Genomic DNA, 12,651 nt, shown 5'->3' with positions numbered 1-12,651 from the left:
TGCATTTGCCCACCAGTTAATGCAAGTCTCCATGACAGAGAATCATGAAAGAGCATACTTGAAAGTACAAAGTAGTAATTTTTTTACAACATATATACTTGGAGACTAATTAAGTCCTTAAATGAACCAGGGAATGTGTATGCAAATGGAGTGGAAATGTCATGTTTTCTTATGATTCCTCTAGCCATGAGAGTTGAGTAGCATTTGCTGTCTGAATTAGAGCAGTGACCAGAGTAAGTTGTTGTTTTGTTGGTTATGGTGGTGGTGGTGGTCTTGGGTTTTTGTTAGTTTTTATTTGTTTGGTTGGTTTGGTTTTTTGGGGGTTTTTTTGTGTGCTTTTTTGTGAAGGACAGTTAATACCTATATTACTGCAGATGTAGTCTGTGTTTTCTGACAGCATTTTTTGTTCAGCAAGTTGGGTCACGGCTTTTTCTGATAGAAACAGACCTTGCAAATAGGTTTCAATAGAAATAGTGCATTTTCCTAGATTTGAGTCTCATTTGGAACTATACCTTTTAGATTTGTTTTCCTAAAAGACAGGGTAGTCTACTGGTAATGTGCTCAACTAGTATAAATTGATCACCTTTGCCTTCAGAATAGCTGTGCAATATCAACAGATGTGTACTACAAAAATCTACTAGTACCTGGCAAGCAAATTATGTAGGCTTGGTTGTTTGGGTTTTATTTTTTTTTTTTAATTTGTATCAGAAGCACAGGAACTGTAAACTGCTATTTGGTTAGTAAAACTGTAGTTCCTATAGGGATGCAGCTTTCTTTTGAAGTAGGTGAGATTTTCACCAGTTTAGACATGTTCCACGGAAACCTATGAATACTTCCTAGATAAATAATTTAAGTCATCTACCAGCATGACCAAATTCTTGCTGTCCAACAGTGAAGAAATTGTGTGTAGTGCAGCTTTTAAACTCCCAGCAGCTGAATCAGTTAAACCTGCTTAAAGCTGAGCTTTGTAATTTGTCTGTGTTTCATTTTAACAATTAGTAGTGCCTTAGCCCAGAGGGACTGAAGTCTAGGTCTGAAGAAGATGCACTAACCACAGGTTACCAAGGAGTCTGCTGGGATGTGGAAGAGGTGAATTAAAAGCACATTTTTCATTGTTTAACAGTCTGATGATTGTGGGTTTTCTCAGGTAGTGCACTGTATGCATTGTGTTGCTGACAGTGTTCTTTCCTGTGCAGTTGACTTTCCCCACAGCTCTCCTGGTTTCTCACCATGGCCCTGAGAAGGGTTTGGGTTGGGTGATGCTCCAGCCCTGTCCCCCTGTGCACAGCCCAACAGGAGGGATCTCCCTGCTCCTCAAAAACTGGCTTTGACTTCAGCTCTGCCCTTTTCATGCTGTTTTTTTCTGCCATAAGCACATTCTTCGGGAGTTTTTCAGAGAGGGGAATGCTAAAGCTTGTTTGCTGCATCAGAGGAAGCAGCATGTAAGAAGAAAATGTGCCTCCATTGTGTGTGTGGTGCCTTTGGGGAGCAGCCTGGACCTGGTGTTGTGGGCTGAGGTGAGATCTATGAGCCACATGTCACCTGCAAGGTCATGACTGTAGCTGTGGAATATTCTTCAATGATTATGGCTTTTCTTCCATCAGCTGCCAGCTGACAAGCACAAAGAAATGCTGGTTTAAGTCAAAGTGAAATATTGCATGGAACATAGGCCATAATGAAAAATGGGATAATAGTCCAAGGCTTCTGAATAAATACAATAATCTGCATCACTGATGGAGGTCTTGTGTGTGTATGGCTGAGGCAAAGGGTGAGAGTGATGAGAAATACCTGAAGGCTCAGCCTTCCCTTTTTTATACTGCTTTATTTGCCAAAATCCAGTTTCTCTGGTTGGATTTTTAAATCTTCCATCTGTGTTGCAGCTGGCAGTGCTTTGGAAGCTACTGCATGGGGACAGGGCATTTCAACAAGTTTTTAAAAATAAATATTTCAAGATGGACATTCATAGTCACATAAATGGCTAAGTAAAACCAGCACCGTTTTCTTCAGCAGAGCAGCCCCAAGTGCATATTCAGAAGTAAATTTGCTTTATATAGTGGCCCAAAGAAGTGTCTGCAACCACAAACACTGTGAACTGTCAATGAATGAAGTGCAGTCTTGCCTTTATTGTGCTCTGTCAACAGAATTTAGCAGTGTTTCCTGATTGACACTCTCAATTACTTGCAGTATGGCACAGGCCAGAGGGACTGCAGCTTGACATTTAGCACAGGCTGGCTGAGGGAGACTGGCACTTGGGAAATGAGTTTCTCTGGAAAAGTGAAGTGAACCAACGAGTGCTCAAGAGAGGTCTGACTTTGTGCTTTGTGGTGCCATTGGCAGTAATTTTCAAGACAGAATTGATTGCAATCTTAGAAGATATATTCTATTTTTTTCTTTAAGTGCTGTTAGATCCAATTACTAGTGGTTATTAAGAAAAATGGCTGTGAATAGAATCAGAATTACTATGAAGCAGTTTAGAAATCTCATAATATCAACCTTTTTATCAGTTTCTGTTTTGATAATTGAGCTATGGGTCTGATAGTATTCACTGAGATAGGTTCTCTTTTTATACTATGTGAAAATAACTCTTAATTGTGGAATTCCACAAACATTCTTCCCTAAATGGACAAGGAACTAATTTCACTTAAGCAAAGGAAATAGCCAATACATGGGAAGTTATCTTTGTTCTACAGCCCTATCAGCATCACATCATCTCTTATGTCAAACGTCCACTGAGTTAAATTAGTTTAAAGGATCTGTATGAGTTTATAATTATGTTTTTGAGTAATAAAAAGTGTCCTTGCATGTAAGTAACATAAAAGGAATATCATATAATCTACCAGCCCATGTCTAAAGAAAGTGCTGAAGAATCCTATTTTTGTTACAGGTTCACTTCAGGAATATTTGATAGGGTATTTTTTTCATTACCTGAAGCCTAATACTGTAATAGTGTCCCACTATTTAGTGTCTCACTAAAAGCTTGGATGCTGTTTTACTTTTTTACTGCATAATTTATTAATTATCAAAAGTATATTGGATTAGGGTTTCACAGGATATTGATATTGAGTGACATAATCTGAAGCTGTTGGCCAAGACTTCCTGAGTATTAGCTTTGTGTGCCACTAACTGTAATTCTGAACTAATTCCCACTACCTAATTTCTGATGCCTTAGCTTATGCTGAACAACACTTTTACTTCCAAATAGAGTTTGTGTTCATTTCCATAAATATAAATTGAATAAAGAAGTACTGGAAGTAAATATTAACAGGATTCAGCCTGCATTCCCTCTCTTCAGTCATAGAAGGTGTTGGTAGATGTTCTTGTGCAAAGCAACAGAACATCAATTTAAAAAACTTACAAAGTTCTCTCTATTTTCATGTTGGAGCTGAAGTTTATATATTCTTAGTGTGAAAATGAATTTTTATTATCTAGTTTGTAGAACCATGTGCTCAGAGTGAAATCTAAGCCCTCAAATGGTCTGTAGACAATCTGGGATTTGAATGGTAAAAGCATGGTGTTAGTGATGACACTGCAGGGGAATTTCAACCTTAATTCGAAATATTTAAGTTTTGATAATCTCAGAACTCAAATTGTTCAATTCTTGTCAAAAGTCAGCAGATTAGTACAAGCAATCTTGTATTCTGTAGACTGTGTGGTTCACTGACAGAGTCCTAAAGAGATGACCTAATTTTTGAAATATAAAAGTCTTTTGGCAGTAACTGAACCTGGAAGTGCTCACCACTTTGGAAAAACAGGTCACATAGCAATTTAATGTGCTCTCAGGGGTTTGATTCTAGACTCTTGATCTTTTAAATATTCATTGTGCTTGTCTTACTACGTAGATACATTGCAGTGAAAAATGCAGCAAACATATAAATTAGTAAGTACTGAACAGATCAAGTCCATTTCTGAAAAACAAACTTGATCTGCACAGCTGCCTGCACAGGTGTCCTTCAGAAAGAGAAGAATGGGTTAGCAAAAAAAAAAAAATGCAGCTTCCTTCATTTGACAGTTGTCATTTGAGTGATTCTCTAGTCTTGGTTATGTTCTTGAGTGGAATCTGATGAAGGAGAAATTTATTGTTGATCTACAGAAAGAAGACATAAATTGACAATTATATACACAAAAAGCTGGATAAGAGCCTGAAAGTTTTTATCCCTATGTGGTTTAAACTTTCCCAAAGGGGAAATTAAAAATAGCAATCCATCCATACCTAATAGCACTTCAGACTGATACAATACTATTTTGAATAAGTATTTGCTAATTAATTAAAAAAACATACAGTAGGTATTAAGTGTGGGTAATAATGCTTTGCCTGTTTCTCAAGAATGTTTTGGATATTAATTATATTCTCAAAACCACATGGCAGCTAATAAGTACTAAAAATTATTAATGTGAATTGGGTTAATTTCATATGTGAAACTGCTGGAGTTGCATAAGCCTTTAAACACTTTATGAATATTTCAGCAGTGTTCATGCCTGATGAGCCCTGTATTAACAGTAATTTGAAAACATTTATAATGCAGTGTATAGACTGCAATTTATCATGTCTTTTGCTGGGGAGGAGGAGAATTTGAACTGACCTCAGACCTCTTGGCAGATCTTCTGAGTTTTAGCATTTTACTGAGATTCTTCTCAGCCTTATTTTCATATGCAATTCCTTTTCTTTCCCCTTGGGGTAAACTGTAAATGTAAATGATCATTGCAAAATACTGCATTTTACATCAAATTTTGGTTCTTTCTCTCATTTTTTTTTATGTCTTAGTAGATTTTAGTGGGTGTCAGAATATCAATAAATGTTTTTTTGGAGAATAAGGCTCTTCTACTCCAAAGAAATATTAGTCATCTATCAAAAGTGAAGCAGTAATTTAAATTTATAACGTGGAAAATAATTTGAAAATTATTTCATAAAACCAGAACTCAATGGTAGCAGGGAACCTTATAAAAACAAGCTATACTGTCAAGTGCATGTAAGCAGACTACCAACTATTCATATTGCCAAGAGGTGAAAGAATTTCTCTTAAGAACTCAATCTTAGCAACAGGATATGTCAGAAGGTGTGAAAAGTCTGGGGTTTTCATCAATCAGAATATGACTTTGAGTTATAGCCTTGTCATGTGGCTGAGAAAAAAGGAAAATCTAATCACAGAGCATATCAGGCAATGAATTACCATCATTATATTGCTGAACTCTCATCCAGAATACCTTTCCCATATAGCCTTATTTCAGAGAGATGAATTCTCAGTGGAGCAAGAGTGGGAAGTGGGGGGTTAGCAAAACCAGCACATGGCAATTGTACCTCGAGACAGGGATGGAATATCTGGGATGTGAGTGCTGAGAGCCCTTCCATCCAGGAGGGCTTCTGGATCAGGAGGAGCTTTGCCAGCAGATCAAGGGAGGTGATCCTGCCCATTCTGTCACCTCAGTGAGGCCACATCCAGAGTGCTGTGTCCAGCTGTGGGCTCCTCAGCACAAAAAAGACAATCAGCTACTGGTGAGGGTCCAGCAAATGCCTACAAAGATGAGGAGGAGTCTGGAGCATCTCTTATGAGGAGAGACTAAGGGACCTGGGCCTGTTTAGACTTGAGAAGACAGAGAAGATCTCATCAGCCCATAGAAATATCCCAAAGATGGGTGACAAGAGGATGGTGCCAGCTTGTTTTCAGTGGTGCCCAGCAACAGGACAGGGAGCAATGGCCATAAACTAAACCACAAGAGTTTTCACCTCAACATGATGAAGAACTTCTTTACATTGAGGAGGTCAGAGCACTGGAAGAGGTTGCCCAGGGAGGTAGTGGAGTCTCCCTCTCTGGAGACATTCCAAACCCACATGGACAAATTCCTGTGTCACCTGCTCCAGGTGACCCTTCTCTGGAGGGTGGTTGGACCAGATGGTCTCTTAGAAGGTACTACAGAGGGGTTCCTTCCAATTGCAGCCATTCTAGGATTCTGTGGTACCCTGGAAATAACTGCAGAGGGCAAGTGTGCAAGTGGAGTCAGTGTAACCACCATTACAAGAAGCAAAAAGAAATGTTACTTTTAAATTAAAAGGATATTAATTGGCTATAAAAGAGTCAGAATTTGTTGTGCAGTCTATTGAGTAATGTTCTGGACTTGGTTTTCAGTGGGATTTGAGGGACAAGTGCAGAGAAATAGCTTGTGTTCTCTCGTGACCTCTAATTGCAAAGATGGGAGTTCATTAACAAAGATCCACTTTGCTCCTTTATGGTATGTTCCTTGCTACAAAAGATCACTTAAGACACTGGCTTGCAAAGCTAGAAAAATGTGTTGAGACAGGATACTTGGTGACTCTCTTGCCCTAAAAATGAAATGGATATGGTGTGCTCATTTTTGAGTTTTTGCCATATTACACAACCAGTAAGGCAAAAGGTACATTTATTAAACTATCTAGAGCAGTGTCTGTGTTAGCATATCAGTCCATGTAGACCCTTTATATTGCTTTAGAATTTAAAAAATTCCAATGGTACAGGTTAAAGCAGGCCCCTGACTTAATCCCTTGTATTTGTTGAGACCTAATAAATAAAATTGTGTTTTGTTGACTTTTCATTACAAAAGATACTGCTGAAGGAAATAATGATAGCCAGCCATTTGATATAATTGTTTCAAGAACCAACCTGCCTCTGGTATTTCTTAAAATCTTTGGTCCTTAATACCTTAGTGAAAACTTGGACAATATATTGGTTGTCAGAACAAAAATTTCTCTGAGGCTCTAATCCATGTGAACCAATCTGGACATGCAGTACCCAGCTGCCAGCTCCCAGTATGAGTTCAGATCAGATGGGTCATGTGAAGGTGGTCAGCTATCACCCAGCTGCTATGGCTGCTATGCAGAAATTTATCCTGGATGTTAGTAATCCTCACTTGATCAATACTACCTTTAGCTCCACACCTGATTCAGCCTTGTGACCATGGATGAAGGCTGTCCAGTACCTTTCAGGGTTATGGTGTGTTGCTATCAAGAGCATCCAGCAAAAATCCTCCATTGTTAACTCTTCAGTGACCACACATGTGTAAATGTGCTCAGTAGGAGATACAGCTGTGTTCCCCAGTACAATCTCAGTGTTTGGGTAAGCAAAGCCACATTCGTTTGGGCTGCAGGGCTGTGACAGTCCCCAGCCTTTGTGAAATGTTCCTCACACCTTTCCTGATCCCCAGTGCTGTGATCTCACTCCATGTTCTTACAGCTTGTGCAACAGTTTGTTTGGGGTTAATTGTCTTCACTTATTTCCCTTTTTTTGTTTTCTTTTTTTTTGCCTCTTACAGATGGACAAAAGAGGAAGAAGTCATTAAGAAAGAAACTGGACTCTTTAGGGAAGGAGAAGAACAGAGACAAAGGTAAAATGGCAACATACTTAGTGATCAGGTCTTAATTTTGTATATGAGATTTCTTCAGTCTGATACATACTTTTTGAAGTAGAATGTTGTTGAGCTGATATACTGTCTAGGTATTTATTTTCAAGCTAAAAAGTATGTTTGACTTTAGTATAACAGATCTCTTCAATGGAAAGGTTTTGGTTTATTTTGCCCAAGGAAAAAAGGAAGATTTAAAGGACTGCATCTTTTCTCCAATGTTCTTTCTCCCCATTTTCACCATCCAGTGCAGAATGTGGTCTGTGTAACATGATCCAGTTCTTTACCTGCATTACTCTTAATTTACAAAGCACATAAACCCAGCACTGCCCAAGCAAGTCAGTTGGTGTGCTTTTCTTTCTTTAACCTTAGGAAAATAGCCATTGTTTAAAATATATGAATGCTTAAATGCTACTGATCAGTTGGATTTTAATAAACTCCACGTGACAAGGATTTACAGATATGGTTGTACTCTTTTGTTTGGATACTAATCAGCTTTATAGGCTGGGACCTAATCCAAGACCTGAAGTTGACCTGTAATTTGGAGCCATTTGAACTAAATCTAAATACTGAGACACTGCAAAGTGTTTGTGAAATTGCTTGTAGGTAATTGTATATCTAATTTTGTGGTCACTTCTGGAAAAGTTCTGGAAAAATGGTTGTAAAACTCAATATTGATATCTCAGTTTCACAAACATGCATACAAATGCAGGAGTTTGTGACAGAGGAAGTGACCTGGTTACTGTGATGTTCTCACTTTTAATCTAGTTTAGAAGAAGAATGGAACTTTGAAATTCCACTGAAAAAATTAACATCCCCATTTTCAAGTTAGTTTAGATAGCTGTCAAGAAGAAAATACTTTTTGTTCATGACTTAAAAGATATGATTATTATTTTCTTGATTCAGTATTCATTATGGAAAATATTTGTATTAATCTTTCTAAAACTGAAAGTGCCCTGACTCATTGATTTGATACATCCAGTAACTTCCTGTATTATTACATTGCAAGGACCAAACTTTTCATTTGTTACAAGAATTACTTGATATATGACTGAGGCCACATGCAGGAAGAGTTATTAAGGAAAAGATTTAATTATTTTATAGCCACCTTTGGGGGAAAATCTTTTTTGCACTGTCCTATTAGTGCATTACATTTGGTTACATTGCAGTTAGTCAGTCACTACATTGCTGTGGTTTTTTTCTGCAGTTATTTGTGCAGATAAGAGTGCAAAAGCAACATAATTCTGTGCAAAACCTGCCCTGCTTTTCAGTGTGTTTGCCAGATATTGATCTTCATAGGGCCTGTGAGGTGCTCTTCTGCATCACAGAATGTTGACCACATCCTGCTTTTTCATTTTGTCTGACCAATTTTTGGTGTACTGAGAGCTTTCATCTTTCATCCGTGTGGGGTACTGTGACTTTGTAGTTTCAGTTGAAAGTTCCTCTTTAGAAGTTCTTTTGAGAGTTAAAATGCATTTTGGCTTTTTTTCTCCCTCACATTTTTTCATTACTGTAGCAGATTTTTACAGTGATAAATTGCTTTGGTAATTCACCAAAGCCAGGATTTTGCTGTGTCACGCACACTTGGTAGATCTTTGCACTTGCACATTCAGAGCTCCACCAATGCTCTTTAGTGCAGTGCCTTGAGAAGTGAGAGTGTCATTTTGGTGATGGATACAAATCCTTAACCCACTAAATTCTCTGTTGCCAAAGATCTTTCAAACAATATTTTTTCTTATGTTGCCTTGCATTCTATTGTATTTCCTTACAGCAGTGTTTTATTTCATCCGACCTTTGTTTCTAATAATCGCACAGCTGCACCAGTTGAGCACTTCAAGATAATATTACATTCTGCTATTACAGTTCTGTTCAGGGATTTTCTTGTGTGTCTACCTTGCATTTATACTCCATTCAGTTAGTAGGCATGGGGATATACTTTATTTTCATTCTGAAGGGTTTTCTGAATGCACTAGTTGCCACAGTAAACATCAGCACTTTGGACTTATTCATCATTGTTTAAATTTAAGTACTTCCTGGTTTTCAGCTTTGCTCATACTATCTGGTTAACTATAAGAATCATTTGTAGAAATCACTATGCTGATTCTCCTAATTTTAATTCATTTTTTCTTATTATTATTTGAAATTCAGATGTTTCAAACATATTCCCCATCTGCTTTTATATTTTTTCTCCTTTATCTCATTGTCTTATTCTGAGTTATAAAGATGTTTAACATGCACTCTCCACTTAGAAAATACTATAGTAGCGCCCTCTGAGGGGAAAATACCCCACCACTTCTCAAACAGTAGAATCTGTATTTCAGTCCTTCCTTTAGGAAAAACTTGGGATAGTCAGGAGGGGTCCAGGAAATTAGGAGTCGTCACAATTTGAACAGGTTGTGTTAGCAGAGTGAAAAGAAAGGCATATCTGCTCTTACTAATTGCCATCAGCAAATGTTAGGCAAAAATAGCCCAATAGCAGCATGTGGCATCTTACTCGTCAGGTTTTCTGGCTGTGGTTGGTTCTGGTGTACTTTTCTCTGCCCTTCTGAGTTACTAAAGATCATCTGCCACTCAGATACTTGCTGAGCAGATGTTGTTAGGATACTGCTGGGAGCCAAGAAAGCAGTCTGTCTCAGCCTGCTTAAGGAGAAGAAATTACAAGAGTGATTAAACACCTGCTGAAGATGTGAGAGATGGGATGTTTTGCAGAAAGCATGTTTTCAAAGAGGTGTTGCTTTCTTGGACCAATGAGTCTTTTCTGTTTTGTATTGCACGAACTACCTTATATATAACTAGTGTTTCTTTAAATAAAGCTTTAAAAAAGCTCTCTTTTGCTTCTCTATTACACAAAGAACTATGTTGCATTATCTCTTTTGCAGCTCCTATAGCTAAAATGCAACAAGCAGACTCAGTGCATGACAGCAGAGGAATGAACAACCAAGATTGCTGTTTTGTGCCCTGGGCCCTCAGCCTGGCACAGGGGTTGAAAGGTGGCTGTTTTCCTGTGGGCTGTTTTCCCTCCAGCCTCAGGAGTTAGGGGGAACAGGATTGCCAGCTTTCAGCTGATGAGTTAGCTGTGGAAAGACAAATGTGCTGCTGGTTTCCATAAGGATGAGCCTGCTATACTCACATCAGAATTGGGCCCCACCACCTTTCTTGAACAAAGACCTCCATGTCACCTGAAGTCAGAGTTAACCTCCATCAATGTGTATTTCACAGCTTGTTCTGTTAAGAGAATATCTTCTATTTCTGGGCAGCCAGTCCAAAACAAACACTGTAACCATGGGTGTGCAAAAGGCTGGGAGCACACACCCACCCACACAGCTCCCTGGTCCTCATGCCTGAAAGGAGTGCCTTCCTTCTGTTTATTTTGGGGGGTTTGTGGTGGGTTTTTTTAGTAACTAGTCCAGCTGCACTGTTGTGGGAAGAGAAGAGAACAAGACCAGGCCACAGGATCTGGGAGGGGAAGCGGGGAGACTGATTACAGACACTTCATATGGAGGAGATGCAGCTGCCTTAATGCAGGCTGCATTTCCATCCCTTCAGCATCACTTTTGTAAACACAGTTGCAGTCAGGAGAGTAATTAATTCCAAACATTTTGCGTTTTCTCAGTCCCAGCCTGGGAGCCCCCACATGCCCAGACAAGGAATGGCTGAGGGAGCCATGCTGTTGGTCCTGCCCAGGGTATGTGCCATCTGAAAATCTCCTTTTGTAGGTCAGACTCCTGGAGGTTAATCCTGACAATCATGCAGCACCATGTGTGGGCTGCAGTCAGGGATAACAGGGATGTGCCTGGCACAGGAGGCCCAGGGGTGGAAAGAAAGGCTGATCACCATGGGATGCACAGTGGAAGCCTCACTGCAGCTCTTCCCTGACCAACCCTCTCCTTTAGCACCTGCACTGAACTGCCCCAGGCTGCAGGATTCTGGGGTGTCCCTCTGCAGAGGTGCCACCCCTTTCCAATTTGTGCCCAAGACTGTTCTTCCCCACCCACCCCACCAGGTATCTATGCTTAACAGGCATAACCAAAAGGAATTATACACTTCTTTCCTAGGACTGTTTGGAGATTTAATAACTTGTATTTTAGGACTCAGTCCAATCTATACTGTTTTTACTGTCTAAACTTCACATTTTATTTAGATAAATCAGTCAACCTGTTTGTTAAGTGAGAGTTTCAGCAACTTGTCAGACTTCTGAAGGCTAATAAAGATACCACAGTAGAATTTAATGACTTTAAATGAGTTTTATATATCTTTGTTCTTTTTGAAATCTGTCAACATCTCATTAAAAGGGAAGAAATTGTAAAAGAAGTGTTTTTTCAATTGTTATTACATCTCTGAGTAATTCACCAAAGCAGGATATAGCAAAACTTGCTGGATGTAAACAGTCTAAACAGGAGAACGGCACTCCACCCAGACATTTAAACAATATTTTCAGCTTCCATCATTCAAATGCTTTTGCTTTACCCAGCCTCCTTGTTATTAATGGCCATCAAGATCCTCAATCCTACTGTCTACAGATGTCTCCAAACATTGGATTTGGCTGCTGACAAACAGTACTCAGGCTGAAGGAGCAGGAATAAGACACTGTGCTTGGAATAAGACATTCTCAGGATGCTGTGCATGCTGGCAGCTGGAGGCAAATCCCGTATGAATTCAGCTCTAATTTTTATGGCAGCTGAAGCAGAGTCTTTGGCCATCCCTTGCCAGTGATATGGGTGCCAGCGTAAGCAGGCTTACTTTTAAAGTACACACAGGCATTCCTGAGAGAGATGCCTCCCAGAAATTACTTGTACTAAAAGATGTTATCAGTAAACCAAGTTTGTTTTGCTTTGGTTCCAGAAAACCTTACAGGTTAATGACGAGACCTGCTCAGAAATAATCACATAACAATCACACTTATGTGATTGTTTGAGCAACTGAGAATCATCTCTTTTGCTGATGTTTCTGCATGGAATGTAAATACTTGGCAGGTTCATCTGTGACGCCTGAGCAGAGCTGCTGAATGCAAGACTTCCTGAGAAATGCCCTTCCTGGTAACTGTGGCATATGCAAGTCCAGCAGATGTTCCATTTTTCTTTAGTTCAGAATTCTTGAAAATGTCGTTTGTGTTTACTTCCTATTCGTGCTCAGCAAATTGAGATGTATGAATTAATGTTTGCATTTGTTCCTATAATTCAGCCTATCATAGTGTCTGTGTGCTTTGGTACAGCTTAAGGAGGGAGCTAAATAAATGAAGTTTCATTTTGTTGTAGTTAGTCTGATTTTTTTTAAAGCCTTTCC

General features: G+C 39.1%; 1 protein-coding gene across 3 annotated transcripts in view; it reads left to right on the top strand.

Moving 5' to 3' along the window:
• The window catches only part of ARHGAP6 (Rho GTPase activating protein 6), a 305,969-nt gene that overhangs the window by 257,659 nt on the left and 35,659 nt on the right, over window positions 1–12,651 (top strand). For all 3 annotated transcript variants that reach the window (XM_079309630.1, XM_079309631.1, XM_079309632.1), the window contains exon 3: window positions 7,282–7,353. In XM_079309630.1, the coding sequence (XP_079165756.1) occupies window positions 7,282–7,353 (72 nt within the window). The remainder of the gene's footprint in view (window positions 1–7,281; window positions 7,354–12,651) is intronic.

The sequence above is a fragment of the Erithacus rubecula genome, assembly GCF_903797595.1.
Source record: "Erithacus rubecula genome assembly, chromosome: 1".
NCBI classification, from domain to species: Eukaryota; Metazoa; Chordata; class Aves; order Passeriformes; family Muscicapidae; genus Erithacus; species Erithacus rubecula.
This window is presented reverse-complemented; position numbering and strand designations above follow the sequence as displayed.